General features: G+C 52.8%; 6 protein-coding genes across 6 annotated transcripts; 3 read left to right on the forward strand and 3 right to left on the reverse strand.

Annotated features, from left to right (window-relative positions):
- Positions 1 to 1,015: 1,015 nt before the first annotated feature.
- On the forward strand, positions 1,016 to 2,508 carry BROUX77_004621 (uncharacterized protein; the record flags this gene model as incomplete). Its single annotated transcript, XM_073749404.1, has 5 exons — positions 1,016 to 1,032; positions 1,092 to 1,135; positions 1,204 to 1,320; positions 1,392 to 1,935; positions 2,004 to 2,508. 5 exons carry the CDS (start codon positions 1,016 to 1,018, stop codon positions 2,506 to 2,508), a joined length of 1,227 nt encoding a protein of 408 aa, XP_073605078.1.
- Positions 2,509 to 3,849: 1,341 nt separating this feature from the next.
- Positions 3,850 to 4,989, reverse strand: BROUX77_004622 (uncharacterized protein; the record flags this gene model as incomplete). The annotated part of the gene is made up of 2 exons (XM_073749405.1): positions 3,850 to 4,615; positions 4,964 to 4,989. The coding sequence occupies 2 exons, from the start codon at positions 4,987 to 4,989 to the stop codon at positions 3,850 to 3,852; spliced, it is 792 nt and encodes a 263-aa protein (XP_073605079.1).
- Positions 4,990 to 5,685: 696 nt separating this feature from the next.
- BROUX77_004623 (uncharacterized protein) lies at positions 5,686 to 8,674 on the forward strand (the record flags this gene model as incomplete). Its single annotated transcript, XM_073749406.1, has 3 exons — positions 5,686 to 5,700; positions 5,771 to 7,789; positions 8,225 to 8,674. The coding sequence occupies 3 exons, from the start codon at positions 5,686 to 5,688 to the stop codon at positions 8,672 to 8,674; spliced, it is 2,484 nt and encodes an 827-aa protein (XP_073605080.1).
- Positions 8,675 to 9,071: 397 nt separating this feature from the next.
- Positions 9,072 to 11,111, reverse strand: BROUX77_004624 (uncharacterized protein; the record flags this gene model as incomplete). The annotated part of the gene is made up of 3 exons (XM_073749407.1): positions 9,072 to 9,117; positions 9,221 to 10,906; positions 11,059 to 11,111. 3 exons carry the CDS (start codon positions 11,109 to 11,111, stop codon positions 9,072 to 9,074), a joined length of 1,785 nt encoding a protein of 594 aa, XP_073605081.1.
- A 1,498-nt stretch (positions 11,112 to 12,609) lies between these two features.
- Positions 12,610 to 15,171, forward strand: BROUX77_004625 (uncharacterized protein; the record flags this gene model as incomplete). Its single annotated transcript, XM_073749408.1, has 6 exons — positions 12,610 to 12,675; positions 13,082 to 13,187; positions 13,256 to 13,899; positions 13,957 to 14,317; positions 14,416 to 14,753; positions 14,818 to 15,171. The coding sequence occupies 6 exons, from the start codon at positions 12,610 to 12,612 to the stop codon at positions 15,169 to 15,171; spliced, it is 1,869 nt and encodes a 622-aa protein (XP_073605082.1).
- Positions 15,172 to 15,510: 339 nt separating this feature from the next.
- Positions 15,511 to 16,628, reverse strand: BROUX77_004626 (uncharacterized protein; the record flags this gene model as incomplete). Its single annotated transcript, XM_073749409.1, has 2 exons — positions 15,511 to 16,399; positions 16,561 to 16,628. The coding sequence occupies 2 exons, from the start codon at positions 16,626 to 16,628 to the stop codon at positions 15,511 to 15,513; spliced, it is 957 nt and encodes a 318-aa protein (XP_073605083.1).
- Positions 16,629 to 16,908: the final 280 nt, after the last annotated feature.

A 16,908-nucleotide genomic window follows, 5' to 3' on the forward strand; every position in this document is an offset into this window, starting at 1 on the left:
CAGACGCGAATAGTAGAAGGAAGCGACGCTCTTGCCGGGCCTGCAGGCGCTGGCGCTGGCTGGCACTGCAACTGCCTCTGCTTCGATGTTGAGGAGCGGAACAGTGACCGAAACAGAAAGACAGGGGCAACTGTGGAGGGTAGTTGCGTAGCGTAAAGCAGCCATTGCCGACTAGCTGTCTTCTGTCTGTTTGTCTGTCTGCTATCTGCTGTCTCTCTCTGCCGAGTAGTTTCCGTCTTTTGGCGCTTGTTGCGAGTTGGCCTCCTGCTGAATTGGGTCACTGCCGCTTCGTCGTTGTTTCCTCTTTGATCCTCTGTTTTAATTCCCGTCCTTGCCCTTTTCTTTTTTTCTTTTTTTTCTCCCACAATCACTGTCATGATTTCTTTTATTCTGTTCAATTTTGGCTTCTTTTCTTTTCTTTTCTTTTCCCTCGATCGTTTTTCTATTCTCGGCCTGACAAGGTCCTTCGGCTATTATCGTCACTCATTTCTTCTTTCTGCAACTACCTTGCCCGCCCTATAAACTTGATCTTGACGCGAGCCTCGTCATCACCTCTTTTAGTCTCAATCGCGAAGACTCACAGCCGCAGAATCTACGCCACTTTTTCCCTCAGTCTTGTTGGGCCGATTGCGATCTCTTCGACACTTGGAAACCAGAGTTCTGCCGGTCGTCCGTTTTGTCTCTGTCTTTTTTTCCAAACTACAGCGCCAGCCCGCCTTTTTGTGCTGCCACTTGTCTCCAACATCCGACGCCCAAAAGCCTCTCGACGCTCTCGTATTTCGACGCCACCGGTACTGGCTCACCATCGCCGTGCCAATTCGCCTGGACTCGAGTCGCTTCTTCTGTCGCTTTGCTGTCTGCGTGGCCTCTTGAATAGTGCCCAGCCTGCTGTCCGGGAAACAGACGACCCCTCCTTCGCCCACCCTCGGAAAATAGCCCCACGCACCAGAGGCTCGGCTTCTCTGGATAGTTTCACCCCGTTGCCCTCATTTCCACCTCTGCGATCTCTCACATCATGGAACTTGAGCAAAAGTCAGTCCGGATCGCATGCCGCCTTCGTCCTGCCTGCGTCATGCTAACCGCCTCCGTAGATATATCGGCCTTGGCCTAGCCATCTGCTCCTCGCTTGCAATTGGTGCGCCGCTTCACTCTCTCCAAATGTAGTCCATCTCACTTGTGCTAACTGCCGCTGTGCTTCTCCAGGCGCAAGTTTTGTCGTCACTAAAAAAGGCTTGATGCAAGCCGAGCAGCGCCATGGTTTTGAAGGCGACGGCTTTGTTTATCTCCGCAACCCAGTCTGGTGGTTTGGTATCATAACGAGTATGCTTCCTTATTTTCCTTGCGTCAAGCGTTGTTCTTCTTCGCCTTCTAACGTGCCTTTCTACCTGTAGTGGTTGTTGGTGAAGTGTGCAACTTTGCCGCCTATGCTTTTGCGCCCGCCATTCTCGTCACCCCTCTCGGCGCGCTGTCTGTCCTCATTGGCGCAGTTCTCGGCTCATATTTCCTCAAGGAGGAACTCGGTATTCTCGGCAAGCTTGGAAGTGCCATCTGCCTTCTCGGCGCCGTTATTATTGTGCTACATGCTCCTGCCGACGAAGATATCCAGACCATTGACCAGATCCTCGAGTATGCAATCCAGCCGGGCTTCCTGATTTACACCTTTACTGTCACCGTGTTCGCCGTCGTCATGATCTACAAGGTAGCGCCTATTTACGGCAAGAAGAATGCCCTCATCTACCTCTCCATCTGCTCTACCGTCGGCTCCATCAGCGTCATGTCCGTCAAGGCCTTTGGCATTGCCCTGCGACTCACGCTCAGTGGCAACAACCAGTTTTCGCACCCGTCAACCTATGTCTTTATGATTACCACAACAGTCTGCATTCTAGTGCAGATGAACTATTTCAACAAGGCCTTGGCCCAATATCCGACGAACATGTGAGTATCCTCGGTACCCATGAACCCGCTTTCGACCAGGAAAGCCGACTGCTAACTTCAATATTTAGTGTAAACCCCCTCTACTACGTCACCTTTACCACAGCGACCCTCGTGGCTTCCTTTATCCTGTTCCGCGGCTTCAACACCACCGATACTGTCAACACGCTCTCTCTACTTTGCGGATTCCTCATCACCTTTACTGGTGTTTACCTACTCAACATCTCCAACTCAAACCCCAACGGCCAAGGCTCACGTAACGGCAACTATGACATAACCGGCACCGACATGGTCTCAAGCATCCAAACGCGTCTGAGCATGCAGTCGCGCCGCAGCTCCATGCACCGCATGAGCATTGGCAGTCAACACGGCGACCGCCGCAGTCTCATACGCGCATTTGACGAAGAGGAAGCCGCAGACTTTAGCTTCGGCGGCCATGATGACGATGACGAGGACAGCGACGACACTCACACCGAAACGAGACCCATCAACGGCTCGTCCGCTCGGAGGTCCCCGGCGCCTCTCAAATCCGAAGAGGACATAGAACTCCAGGAGCACAAGGGTCCCGTCAGATAATATAGGCCGATCCGCCTCTGTTTGCTTCTTGTTTCATTGTCTCTTGTGTCTGGCTCGGTTTGGTTCTTTGTTTTTTATCTTTTTCCTTTTTCTTGGGCTTGGGTTTCGTTTTATATCGTCCTTGGTATTCCTGACCGGCATGGCATCATCCCCCTCTTACATCTTTTTTTTTTATACTCTCACACACACACACATACACTTCCATCTCTGGCGCCTCCGTGGTGTATGTTCTTATCCTTGAACCCTAGCTCCATGTAGATTACGTCTGTCTCTTCATCCTTCATTGCTTTTCTTTCCTTACTCTTATCATAACTGCAACTCTTGTTGGGATTTTTTTTGTTCCGTTTGCCTGGAAAGAAGAAGAAAGAAGAAAAAGTCATCATCTTTGGCTGGGTTAGGGGCTCTGGTTTTTCGTTTAGATATACAAACATACACACACCATTTACTACTATTGCCATTTTTTTTTGCCTTCTTTCACCTCGGATTAGCATCGGGTTCCTCGAGATAATGTGGCTGTAACTAGTAGATGTGAATATTAATTGGAAGAACTTGGAGTGTTGTATGCTAGGGTCTATACAGGTACAATCCTATACATTTATGTGCATACATCCAATGCTGCAATACACTTAAACTTCATTCAAAATGCGACAAAGTGTGACTGTTAACTTCTTTTTTTTATTTTCGCCCTGGGGTATTATATCCATCTCTCTGCTAATCAGCCATGAAGAGGGAGGGGAGAGCAAAACAGCTAGTAACAAGAACACTAACGGGAACTTCGACTATCGGGCAAAGGAAAGAGGGAGAGCGAGAGAGAGAAAGAGAGAGTAGGTGATGTGAGAGAGAGAGAAATTTTTGGCTTTTTTTTCTTCAGGATCATGACACAGAAAAAAAAACAAAAATGAAGAGAGTCGTAAGCGCGAATTCGTGAACAACAAAAAAAAAGAGGCTCATCGGTGAAAGATCAAGAGGAGATGTGCTGTGTGGCCTCAGCACGAAAGAAGAAGCGTTGAATCGAAAGAAGGAGATCAAAGAAGCAACAAAAGAAACAGAAAAAAAAGAACAACACATATGGACCTCTGCCTCCTTCTTTTTTTTCTCTTCGAAACAACCAAAAAAAGAGTCCCTCCTTTATCCCGAGCGCCGAAATTTGCCTAAGTTTTTTTTTCTTTTGTTTTAATAGTCTCCGTCCCGTGTTTCCTCCTCTCCAGGCATGACTTCCAGTGTAGGTGAATCGGCCCGTGGAATCTCGTAGCCATTCACCATTACACCGGAGCCCTGGGCTCCAACACTAACATGGTTGGTAAAACCCGGGCGCAGAGAGCCATGATAGCCGAAACCATTCTATTGCTCGGCAGCGGCAACCTCCTCCTCCGCAGCGGCAGCCTCCTCCTCAGCGCGCTGGGACTCGGCGGCAGCGGCGGCGGCAGCGGCCTTGGCACCGTAGTCCTGGCTGATGGGCTGGACAACGGGCTGCTCCTCCTTGGGCTCGATGATGGTGACAGCGTCGGGCAGAGCCTTCTGCAGACCAGCCTTGGCATCGGGGTCGGCACCACGCATGATCTTGACCTTGATACCCAGGACACCCTGGCGCAGCAGGACGTGGCGGGTGGCAGTGTCAATGAAGTCACGGGCGGGTTGACCAGAGTGGATCATGAAACCGTCGGTGAACTTCATGGACTTGGCGCGGGCAGCACGGAGCTTACCGGAGACGACAACCTCGCAACCCTTGGCGCCAGACTCCATGATGAAGCGCAGGACACCGTAGCAGGCACGGCGGACGGCCAGACCGTTGAGCAGCTTGTAACGCAGGGACTCGCACTGGGCGACAGCGGACAGACCACGGTTCTGGACCTTGGCGGCGTACAGAGAGACCGAGTTCTCGGGGAACTTGAAGCGCTTCTGGATCAGAGAAGTGAGCTCGCGGATGCGACGACCCTGCTCACCAAGAACCTCCTGGGTGTGGGTGGCACGGATGATGATGTCGGTCACAGTGGGGGTGACGCGGACCTCGACACCGGAGTAACCTTCCTCAGCCAGCTCGCGCTGGAAGAACTCGTTCAGCTCGGCGTAGAAGACACCATCGGCGACGAACTTTCTCCGCTTGGAGCTGCAGACAAAATATGAGTTAGTTGAGTGTGCGTGATTGTATTGTGCCAATATCTATCTCGGAGACTTTGAAGGCATTGCGGCAGCAATAGCGGGTGGACATTGTGCTATTGTTGATTGTTGAGAGTTGGATGTGCGAGAATCGATGTATAGCTATTGTCGCTAGGCTTTTGGCGGTTGCCATACTGTAATATAGAGTCGAGTTGTATTTTGTGGCTAGGTGTTGAAGGCGGGGGTGTTGTGGAAGAAGATCGCGGGACAAGACAAAAACTCTAGGTCGATAATATCACGATGGCCACTTCGCTTGCTGGGTGCACTTCATAAAGGCAAAGGTGTTGGTCAAACTCACATCTGGGCACTAGTGACAGAAGCCATTTTGATTGTGATGATATCTGAATCGACAAGACTGACGAGGGACGAACAAGGCGCAATTGGCGGTTAACGTGAGAGAGGAAATCGTAGACGTGCGAATACCGACTCTGCCAGCAATCCTAGATCCACTTTCCGACAAACATTCTGGTTGTGTGCTTCAATTTTGGAAGCCCTAAACTTTAACAAACATGGGACGTGGGGCTTGCGGGGTTTGAATTGTGTGGCGTCTGTGGGTGTGGCGCTGAAGAGGCGTTTGACCGACAAAAAGCCACACCCTAACCCCGGCAAAAACTCGCCAGTGTTGCACGTGACCTCTAAGGCGACAGGGTTGGCGGCCTTGGAACGGTCCCCACTTCAGGCATAACACGTCATTAGGCTTAATCAGGATAACAAGGCTGCCCCGCGAACTGGGGGCCTAAGTAGCAACCAGAGCAACAAAAAACCTCCGGCTTTAGTCTCTGCCTCCGCCTCCGCTTCTACCACCGCATTGCCGCCCTTTTCCTTGCCATCTCCCCTTGCTGCTGCTCAACTTGCCTTGCCGTAGTTATTGTTATCGTTCTATTTATTCTTTCTTTTCCTTTGCGCGTCTTTATGGCCGCCCTCACCGACAGGCATCTCTTTGACTACAGCTTTGTCTAGCCACGCTACCGGCCTTGTCGCATTCTGTAGGCCGACGTTTGCATCGATTTTTTTTTCACCATGGAAGTCCGAAAGGTACTTATAAACCGCTTCATATAGCTATACAAACGAGATTGTAGCTAACCGCTTTCCTGCAACGTCATAGGTCTTTGAAAATGTGCGCGGTATTAGCAGCGGCCAAACCTCTGCTGGAACTCTCCGGCTCGCCGACTTCCACTTGATATTCAGCGCCCCGGTGCCCCAGTCAATCACTGCTGGGAAAGATGCCGAAGACTTGAATCCGCCTCCCGCGCCTAAGATGAGGGAGTCGTGGATCACATACCCCATGGTCTGCCAGTGCATCTTCCGACCGACGCCGCCGAAATCCAGCAACCCTTCTTCTATCCGCCTAAGATGTCGCGACTTCACCTACGTCATGTTCACCTTTACAGATGATCTTTCTGCCAAGGAGGCATTTGAGTTCATACGCCAGCGCACATGCAAGCTCAGATCGATTGACAGCCTGTATGCTTTCCACTATCGCCAGCCTAAGTCCGAACGGGGTATGAATGGCTGGTCTATCTACAATGCGCGTGCCGAGTTTAAACGTCAGGGAATCAACGAGAAGGCCACTGACAAAGGGTGGCGAATTTCGACTATCAACCACGACTATTCGTTTTGTGACACCTATCCCTCGGTGTTAGCTGTGCCTTCAAACATTTCGGATAATACCCTTAAATACGCCAAGGACTTTCGGTCGCGGAATCGTATACCGGTCCTGACCTACCTCCATCCCGTCAATATGTGTACCATTATGCGCAGCTCTCAACCGCGATCTGGAATATTGCGCAAAACAAACATCCAGGATGAAAGACTGGTATCTGCTGCCTTCAACTCCAACTTGTCCAACAAGAGCGGTAATCTTGACGACTTGCCAGATATCGACGGCGCAAGGACGGTGGGTGGCGGCTTTGAGGTCGCACCTACGTTTGGCGATGATGCTGATCGCAATTCACAATCCCAGAGAGACGCGGGCGAGGACGGATTTTCCGAGGCCGAGTCCCACGGACTATATGACAAGACGGGAAAACGGCTCATCTATGGTGCCCAGCAAAAGAATCTCATTGTTGATGCGCGGCCAACAATCAATGCCATTGTCAACCAAGTCCAGGGCTTTGGCTCAGAAACCATGGATAACTACAAGCATACTAAGAAAATCTTCTTGTACATTGGAAACATCCATGTGATGCGGAACTCACTGCAAAAGGTTGTCGATGCGATCAAGGACGCAGACATCTCAGCATTGCCTCCCAGTCAAGAAATGCTACAAAGCAGCGAGTGGCTGAAGCACACACATTCCGTTCTGGCCGGTGCTGATACCATCGCGCGGAGTGTAGGAATTGGCCACTCACATGCACTCATTCACTGCTCGGATGGCTGGGATCGCACAAGTCAACTTTGCGCTCTGTCTGAGATCATGCTCGACCCTTACTACCGCACAATGAAGGGCTTCATGGTACTTGTTGAAAAGGACTGGGTGTCGTTTGGACACATGTTCCGCCTTCGGTCTGGACATCTGAACCACGAGAACTGGTTTGTTACCCAGAAGGATGCTCTGGCTGGTACCACTATTCATCCTGGCGACACAGATACTGCCGCAGCAGATGCCTTTTACTCGCTTATGGGCAATGCTCGGCGTTACTTGCAAAAGGGCAACGAGGATAGCGATGGTGATGGGCTTCCAGAAACAGTATCCAACAAGGCGCCTGCCCAAGAGGTCAGTGACTTGAAAATGGTGAGCCCTGTCTTTCACCAGTTCCTAGACTGTGTCTACCAATTGATGCGCCACCACCCGACCCAGTTTGAGTACAACGAACGTTTCCTTCGCCGTCTCTTGTACCATCTGTACTCGTGTCAGTACGGAACTTTCCTGTTTAATTCAGAGAAGCAACGCCAAGATGCAAAAGCTCACGAGGTTACGACTTCCGTGTGGGACTATTTTCTGTCTCGCCGTCAGGAGTTCACAAACCCTCAATACGATGATACAATTGACGACCGGATACCTGGCAAGGAACGGTTAATATTCCCTGACTTGGGCAATATTCGCTGGTGGCACCAATGTTTCAATCGTGCAGACGACGAGATGAATGTGTATCCCGACGCCAGCATCGGCCGCCCTTTAGGTGTAAATGCTTCTGCACCCCAAGGTGCTGGTGAAAATGGGGCTTCTGGCTCCGAGCCTACAAACCAAACCAGTGCCGCTCGGTCCGAAAGCTTAACGCCCAAACCAACCCCGTCTATACATCATGCCGCCAGCGATGCCGGGACTTTAGCAAGTGGCTCTAGCAAATCCAATATTATACCCCCTCTGCAAAGTAGCCGGACAGCCGATTCCGTTCACAACATCTTGACACCCAACAGAGACGGGAACGGCACTTCACATCCAAAAGTGTCTTCCGAAGAAGGGCCTTTGTCGACCTTAAGAGATGGAATTTCAAATTTGAAGCTCGGAAAAGGCGTACTGTCATCCCTTGGTCGGCAATCACCGCCTCGTGAAGGCGAGATGCAGGAAATGATGTAGAGTGTCATGAGCCAAAAACACCGGGCGCCCTGTTCCTAGCAGGAGACTGAAGCTACAACGCGCCCCGTGACACGAGACGACCATCTGTCGTTCGACACGGCCATCACCATTGAGAGCCACAGCGGCGAATCAGCCCAGAACGGCACCGCCTTGCACTTGCAGCCCTCGCTGTCGCAGCACCGGCCCTCGCTAGGACTATCAACCAGGTTGAGCCTACCCGAGCTGCCGTTGCAACCGTACCTGTCCCACGAACCGCGCCCGTCCAACAGCGGGTCGGACCAGCGTGTCGACGATGGCTTCACCGAGATTGAACACGTGGAGTACAGCAACGAATACGACGACAATGCTAATGCCACTCACAATGCCAACGGCAGTGGCAAAGTTGACGGAAGCATGAGTGCTGGCTCCAGCGCTCGCAGACGCAGGAGAGACGTGATTTATAGAAAGATAAACATGTTGGTAAGCAGAGTCGTCGGCAAGACGCAATAGTTGTTAACGGGAGGCGGGCTACTTCTGGACCGCATGGCGAGCCTGTCCTTCTGGGGGGACGTGTTGGTAATATTAGCTTGTGTTATAGAGTCCTGAAGCGGCATATCTGTAGTCTTACTCCTTGATGTTTGTTGACGAAGCGTTCCTCATTGTTTTTTTTTATCTTTTCTCTCTGTCGCGGATATTGTCTGACTACGTTAGGCATCATTCTTTTTCCCAAAGCCGCTCATAGTTTTATCCAAAGAGCATCAGTAGTCGTTGTAGCGACATGTCGTTGTTTCCACATAGCTTTAGTTATCACATATGCAATTTCTTTTCCGCTTGTTTATTATTTCTTCATTTGCTGTCCTTGCTTTTACATGATTTTGTTCGTTTTTTTAAATTCACGGCCTGTGACTCATAGGAAAGCCTCTAGGTTGATCTCCATTGTGCTTGTAGGGTATCTAAAAAGAAGACGAATTAGTTTACTGAGTGACTTTCCTTCAAACAACGAGAGGGGTTCTCCGATTAGGGGAAGGGGGGAGGGGAAGAAATAGAGAAACTTACTTCAAGTCAAACTTGTCAAGCACAGAAGGGTGTAGAATGCCAAACTCGCCAACACGGCTCTCCTTGCCCTCAAAGCGGGCGTGGATGGCAGCAGCACGGCCAGTCAGGAAAGTCGGGTTCTCGATCTCCTCGAGCCAGTAGCCATCGCCTGCCACGGATGAGTTCGCGATGAATGGCACGCGCAGCATGTGCAGTAGACGGTCCAGTAGGCCATGGACCTGCTCGAAGCCCGAGGTACGGCCGTACCAGGCAGCGGAAAAGTGGCGCTCGTTGCGAGCTTTGCGCTCGGCGGAGGGGTCCTTGAAGACGACGTCGCCGCCCTCAAAGACCTTGATGGGCAGGGCGTGGCCCTTGTTTTCGCGAATAGTCTTGAGAATGCCGGGCACCAGTGACGTGCGCACAACTTGGAATTCAGCGCTCTTGGGGTTGGCAATGCGCACGGCTTTGGTGCCGTCATCGGAACGATTCAGCCAGGCAAAGTTCTCGTCGTGGCTGCACAGGGTCAGCGGCATGACTTCGTTCCAGCCGGAGAAGGCGGCGTCTAGGCGCACCGTGTCGGTGAGCTTGTTGATGGGCTGGGGCGCACCAATGGTGCCGGACTTGTTGGGGTCCATGCGGGGGAGGTTGTTGTAACCGTAGCCAATAGCCAGGTCCTCCATGACATCGCACTGGTGTAGAACGTCAGCACGAGTAAGGGGAACGGTGACATCTAGAAGGTTGGCATCAGTCGAGGGGCTAGCGGACAGGGACATCTTGCCCAGCATTTTGATAATTTCAGGCACAGGCAGGTTCAGGCCAGTGAGGGCGTTGAGATAGTCAATCTCGACCTTCATGTGACGCTCCTTGAGCGAGGGAGTGATACGGGTCTTGCCGTTGTGTTCGGAAACAATCTTGACAGGCTCAATGGTGAAAGGCTCGGCACAATACTCGGAGAACATGGCAACCATGATGTTGCACACAATGTCCAGCTTGGTAGCATCAGTAGCCGTGATCTCAATCAACACGTTGCGGGTCTTGGGGGACATTTTGCTGTGGTTACTGTTGATGATGGGGGGCAGCGAGCAAACAGTACGCTTCGCGTCATAGATGACGGGGTAGCGAGGGGCGTCGCGGATAATGGGCAGATAGCGGCGCAGGTGGAGGTCGGTCTCATAGAACTTCATGAGCTCCTCACCGTCCATTTCCTTGGTCTGATTGAGCGGGGCGAACTTGATGTCCTTGGGAGGAAGAGCCTCATAGCTGAAGGGGCCCTCGACAGTGTCAAGATCATGGGTGCCGATAGACACGAGAGTGCGCTGGCGCGCAAGGTTCTGGTGCAGCTTGTCCTGCAGGGCGATGAAGGAGTCATAGGAAGCCTGGGTGAAGGTGATGTTGCGAAGGACGGCACCAGCCAGAAGAGGCCGAACCTCGGCAGTCGACTCGTTTACGCGCAGCTCAATCATCTCGCCGTTGGCCGGCTCAACCAGGCGGTATTTGGGGTAGGAAGCGTTTCCGAGAAAGATGTTGAGGTTGCGGGCAATGCCCTCGAAGCACAGCAGATCGTAGCGGTTGGCGGGCATCTCGATCTTGAGCTCGGGCGGCGCGGGCTTGCCGTCAATCAAAGGGCGGTTCGGGTCATCTTCGGTGTCTTCATCGAGCTCGATACCGAAGTCGAAGCACAGAGTCTCAAACTCGTCCTTGGTGAACCTGGGAGCAGGTTAGAAGGGGATGACGACATAACAGAAGGGGTCATGATTTGGCGCAGCGGCGGGAGGAGCAATTTCAGAATCACCACACCACAGGCCGGCCCCGTGCCAGCACGGAAAACTCATGACTTGAAAGGGACGGGATATACGCACTTCCGGCCCAGAGCCTCGAAGAGCTGGTATTTGTCAACCGTGATGGTGGGCATGGCGGGACAAGAAAATGCGAACGAGAGACTGAGAAAGGAGAGCAGCAGCACTGAGAAATAGTAAAAGCCGAGAGAGAAGACGGCGGGTAGACTGGGCGGAGCTGGGGCGTCGGCTTCGGCGGGAGACAAAACAGAGCAGAACAAAGTATCGGCGGCCCTTGCACAATCACAATTGGTGGTGGTTGTCGCTGCGGCTTCGACTTGGATCTAATTGAGTCACAGGCTTGACGCCGGAGGTTGGCTTTTAGCCGTTGGCTGGAGGGACTCTCATTGGGCTGCTGTTAAAGAGTACCTGGCCCAGGCGGGGGGTGCGGGCGTTGGTAGAAGTACCTGCTAGCGTGGGACTCAATAGGCCCAATGAGACGGAGCGCCACAAATGGCGGGGTGTTTGTGGCGCGTTTTAGTGGCTGAGCGGCTCCGGCATTGTCTGTGGATGCGGGCTAACCAATCACAGCGGGAGGGGTAGAAACCAGACTAAGCTACAGCAGCACAATCACAACCAGAACAAGAGCCAGCATATTGTTGTCTATTGTCATGAAGCCCAAGATAACCAAGTGCATATGTGTGTGTTTAAAGGCTCAGCTAACCAGGTGCTTTGGTGGCTTGGATGAGGATGGGACCAATTCCAGTGCATCTAACCTATGATCCAATCGAAGGTATTGGCGTAACAGATCTAGGCACAAGGACACGGCGTATCGTGTTAGCGCAGTACAGCTGCCGGCAGCATTCTTTTGCGACTGGGCCGGAGCGTCAGAGCTACACGAGCTCTGAAAGGGCCCAGAGCTACAGGCGGGTGTTCGTGATCTCAACGGTTTCCCCCCCCCCCTCCCCTTTTTTTTTTCGATTGCTGGTTGCTGTGAAAAATGAACAGCAGGCTGCATGTGAAAATAAACCCCCAGAGGCAAAAACAGAAAGCCAATGCAAGAGTAAAAGCACGTAGAGCAACAGGCTTAGAACAAAAGGCAGCGCTAAATTATACTGCCTGACCGCCGTAATGCGCTGTATTTCCACTGGAATATACTGGCTGCCCACTGTATCCCGCTGCCTCCAGGCCTCTCCCCCTCTGTCCCAGCCCCAGAGCCTGGCCACAACAAGCCTCACAAACCAGAGCGCCAAAACTGGCTGCTGGCCACCTCCCTCCTCTCCTAGCTCATCCCATCCCTTCGCTTCTCTTCCTCTCTCCTCTTCATTTGCCCCAGATCTGACATTTCAACGCCCATTCCCCATCCGCCCAACCATCTTGTCGTCCTGCTAATAATTATTTCTTTTTTCCCTCCTGCTCCTGATCTATCTGCCGGAAACTCCCCCCCTTGGATCGCGCATCGACAGATAAAAAAGAAACACGGCCTGTCTGTACTTTGCTCTAGACGCGCCCCTCTTTGTCTCCTGCGTTCGATTTCGAGATCTGGTTTCCATCCCGACTTGATCGACCTCGTCTTCGACCTCCTCAGCCACACACATCACCCGTTGTCACGACCTCTGACTTCTCTTGCCCACCATGGCCGAGGGCTCAAATGCCACCGACGACCTGTATCCCATCGCGGTTCTGATCGATGATCTTAAGGTACGCCATGCCACAGCCGCACCGCCCAGAACATCATCAGGTGCACATCAAACAGCGAGACATATCCACCACCAGCCATCTATCCACACACTACACGCATTTTTTCATCCTTCCGCCATGGCTGCTCTGCCGTGGGGCTGCTTTGCCGAGAAGCTCCGGCAGGGTGAGCTCTGTCCGGAGCAACCACTCGGCCGCTCTATATGCGCACTGGGAAGCTGCCATCACAACTTGCTGGCCTGATGAGTCTTGGGCGCCGAGTAACACCAGTAGCTCGGGACTTGCCACGGCTCCCATAGCCCGAGCAAGCTCCGCCTATTCTTGATGGTCCGGCTGTTCTGGGAGCTCAGGTCTCCCCACTGTACACATAGCTTTTCGTGCTGACTTGTCCGCCCCTCTTTTTCTCTAGCACGACGATGTTGTCCTCCGACTCAATGCTATCAACCGCCTATCTACCATTGCCCTTGCTCTCGGCCCCGAGCGCACGCGTGAAGAGCTGATTCCCTTCCTGGACGGTAAGCCGCTCCGTCAGGCCCGCACGCACAAAAATGGCACGCTAACGCCGCTTCACCCCCCCCTGTAGAGTCAGTTGAAGACGAAGACGAGGTGCTTGTCGCCCTGGGCAACGAGCTTGGCTCATTTGTAGAGTATGTAGGCGGGCCGGACTGGGCTCACGTGCTTCTATCGCCTCTCGAGAATCTGGCATCCATCGAAGAGCCCGTCGTCCGCAACAAGGCTGTCGAGTCGCTCAACAAAATCTGCGCTGAGCTATCACCCACCCAAGTCGAGACCTTCTTCGTTCCCCTCACCACCCGTCTCTCCAAAGCCGACTGGTTCACGTCCAAAGTTTCAGCCTGCTCTCTGCACACTGCCCCCTACAAGAAGGTGTCCCCGCCCGTCCAGGAACAACTGCGCAAGCAATTTAGCATGCTTGTTCACGATGATACTCCCATGGTCCGCCGTCCAGCTGCCAGCAACCTGGCCAAGTTCGTCCAGGAGATGCCAGCTTCAATTGTCATTGACGAGATGATACCCATGTTTGCGCACTTGGCCCAGGACGACCAGGACAGTGTCCGGTTATTGACAGTCGAGGTGCTCATTGCAATTGCTGAGATGGTGTCCAGCGAGCAACAGGCCAGCAACGGTGTGCTACTTACCATCTTGCGCAAGCTCATAGAAGACAAGACTTGGCGTGTGCGTTACATGGTTGCCAGTCGATTTGAGTCGGTCAGTTTCTCTGCTTCTCCCTCATATGTCTTGCTCCCTCTGCTAACCCCCCGCTAGATTGCTAAAGCTGTTGATACCGAAATTGTGGATCGTGACCTACTCCCCTCGTTTGTCAAGCTCATGAAGGACGACGAGGCCGAGGTTCGTGCGGCTATCTGCGGCCAGATTCCTGGCTTCTGCCATCTGATCGCGCAGACCATTATTCTCAGTGAAGTCATGCCCACAGTCGAGGACCTCGTTTCCGATGCATCTCAGCCCGTCAGAGTCGCTCTCGCCACGCAGATCAGCGGCCTGGCACCCATCCTGGGCAAGGAAGAGACCATTGATCATCTCCTTCCCGTCTTCATTCAGATGCTCAAAGACGAGTTCCCAGATGTGCGACTGCAAATAATTTCAAAGCTGGAGCTGGTAAACAAGGGTAAGTGAAGAACTTTTCAAGTCCATATGCACTGCAACCAACCCCGGCCAACACCAAACTTGAGTGTCATGCTACCCCGCTAACAACTCAATGCATAGTCATTGGCATCAATCTTCTTTCGCAATCTCTGCTACCTGCTATTGTCACTCTCGCCGAGGATAAGCAATGGCGTGTGCGTCTTGCCATCATTGAGTACATTCCCCTGCTTGCCAAACAACTCGGTGAGCAGTATTTCAACGAGGAGCTGAGCGATCTTTGCATGAGCTGGCTTGGCGACACCGTCTTCTCCATCCGTGAGGCTGCCACACTAAACCTGCAAAAGCTCACTGAGGTTTTCGGTGTAGAATGGGCAAGCAACACCATTATCCCCAAGGTCATGGCCATGGGCAGCCACCCCAACTACCTGTACCGGATGACCACTTGCTTTGCCATCAGCGTAAGTTTCATTGTTCTTTGTTGTAGGGGTGCCCAAATTAGCTAACACTGTTCCACTTGTCTAGACCCTTTCTTCCGTTGTCTCCTTTGATGTCATTGACACTTCTATTCTTCCCATGCTAGACAAGCTAGTTCTGGATGATATCCCCAACATCCGCTTCAACGTTGCCAAGACGTACAACGCCCTGATCACAGTGCTGAAGAAGCTCCCTGCAGAGGGCACTGTTTACTCGCTCGAGAAGGCTGGCCAGACGCTCAGCCCGTCGGCAAAGGGCAACGAGCTAATCCTCAAGCGCATTATCCCCAACCTCGAGAGACTCCAACGGGATGACGACGTCGATGTCCGGTACTATGCCGCAACCGCGGCGCATAATGCGACAGCCGACCTCGACGGCGAGCCCATGAATACCGACCAATAGGAGAAAAAGGTCTTTGTGGAGCCTGGGTTCTAACATGACTAGCTAGCGAAACTCCTGCCTGGTGTGAGTCACCGGGCGAAAGCAAAGAGGGTTTACCTCCTGGTGACAGTGGCTGTGGCAATGACAGTGACAGTGGTGGTACTGGTGTCCTAGCTGGGAAATGAAACATAGAAGGACCAAACTTGAATGATGAATGGAGGTTGAGCCAATTATTTTCCCATGCCACCAAGACAACTAGCCCTCATGTATACTTGTGCTTCACTTTGTTTTTTTCTTCTTCACATGCCATATTTCCTTGGGGATGTTTCTTTTCAAAGGGTGTCTTGATCAAACTCTGCTTTATACCCTCCGGAAACACAAAGTGCTAATGGTCTGTCCCGTAACGCCGCCAAAGCTAAAAACACGATAATTGACACGTCCATCAAGGACCCATGACCCCAAGCCCTCGTCGCCCTGTGCCCTCTCTCCCTGCCCCGCCTTCTGGAACCAGCTAACCAGTTCATCCTCAGTCCAGTTACAGCTCGTAATCACCAGGATGCCACCGCGGCGCACCAGGCGCAGCACGCGGCGCGCATAATCTTCGCACACGCGGCCGCCGGTCGCGCCCGTCTCGCTGCTGAGCGAGATAGCGTCAAAGGTGCCTTTATCTAGGACGACGTCGAAGCCATTGGCCGTGGAAGCGAAGCAAGGAGGGAGCGGGGTGGCGTCGGTGGCGGCGGCATCGCCGTTGCTGCTGCCGCTGCCGAGAACATCGGCGTACGACCCCTTGAGCACATCCCACTCCGCAAACGCAAGGCTCTCGTCGGCCTCGCTGGCCGAAGCGACTATCTGCCGCGCAAACGCGATGCTGGCGCTGCTGTAATCGATGCCCAAGCGCGGGCCGGCGAAGCCTGCACGGCGCAGGGCGAAGAGCAGCGAGCCGTTGCCGCAGCCAAGATCGAGAAAGGACGACGAGCGGTAGGAGAGGTCTTTGCGGGGGGATTCATTGTCGTCGTCTTCGGAGTCTTCGGAATCAGACTCGGCGTCGGCGTCAGCGTCAGCGTCAGCGTCGGGGTTGGTGGCGTTGGCGCTGTCGCCGCTCGTTATTGGCACAGGCTCATCCGCCACGCGTGCACGCAGGAAGCGCACGACTTTTGTTTCGGCATTGGAGTCGTCGAACCAGACTGTGCCCTTGTCGGACGGGTTTGTCTCGTGGTTGGACTGTTCACGGATGTAAAGCGAGTCCCAGCTACAATTGCGGAAGAAGAAAAGGAGAGAAGAAGAAATACGTAAGCCGTGGGTTTCTGCCTACTTCCGCAATGAAATACGTGGGGATGCAGCAGCTAGTGAGATTAGGTGAGAGGGGGGGGGCCATGATGTAGATTCAGGGACAAAAGACATTGAACTTACTACTCCCGCGTACCGAGCTTCGATGGCTCCAGGTGTGCAGGCTTGGAAGAATCTTGTGCAGCAGCCATTGCGGGGAGCGAGGGCGTTTTATTTTCTTAAATTGTTTTTATTTGCTGTGAGGCAAGGTATATTATTCTACCAAAGACGCAGTATCCAAGATCTTTTCTTCGTTGTATAAAACCACCAGCCCATGTTCGTTCCCGCCTGTCTACTACTGTAGTCATGGAGTCTCTTCAACGCCGATTTGGTGGGGTTTCCGGCGGCAGAAAAAGGGGCGGAGGGCGGTGAAGATGAGGTATGTACATATGTACCCTAACTAACCCTTGTAGTACAGGCAAAAAACGAGAA

This window comes from Berkeleyomyces rouxiae (assembly GCF_048999995.1).
Source record: "Berkeleyomyces rouxiae strain 22BRR77 chromosome Unknown BrBRR77_ptg000004l, whole genome shotgun sequence".
In the NCBI taxonomy this organism is placed as follows: Eukaryota; Fungi; Ascomycota; class Sordariomycetes; order Microascales; family Ceratocystidaceae; genus Berkeleyomyces; species Berkeleyomyces rouxiae.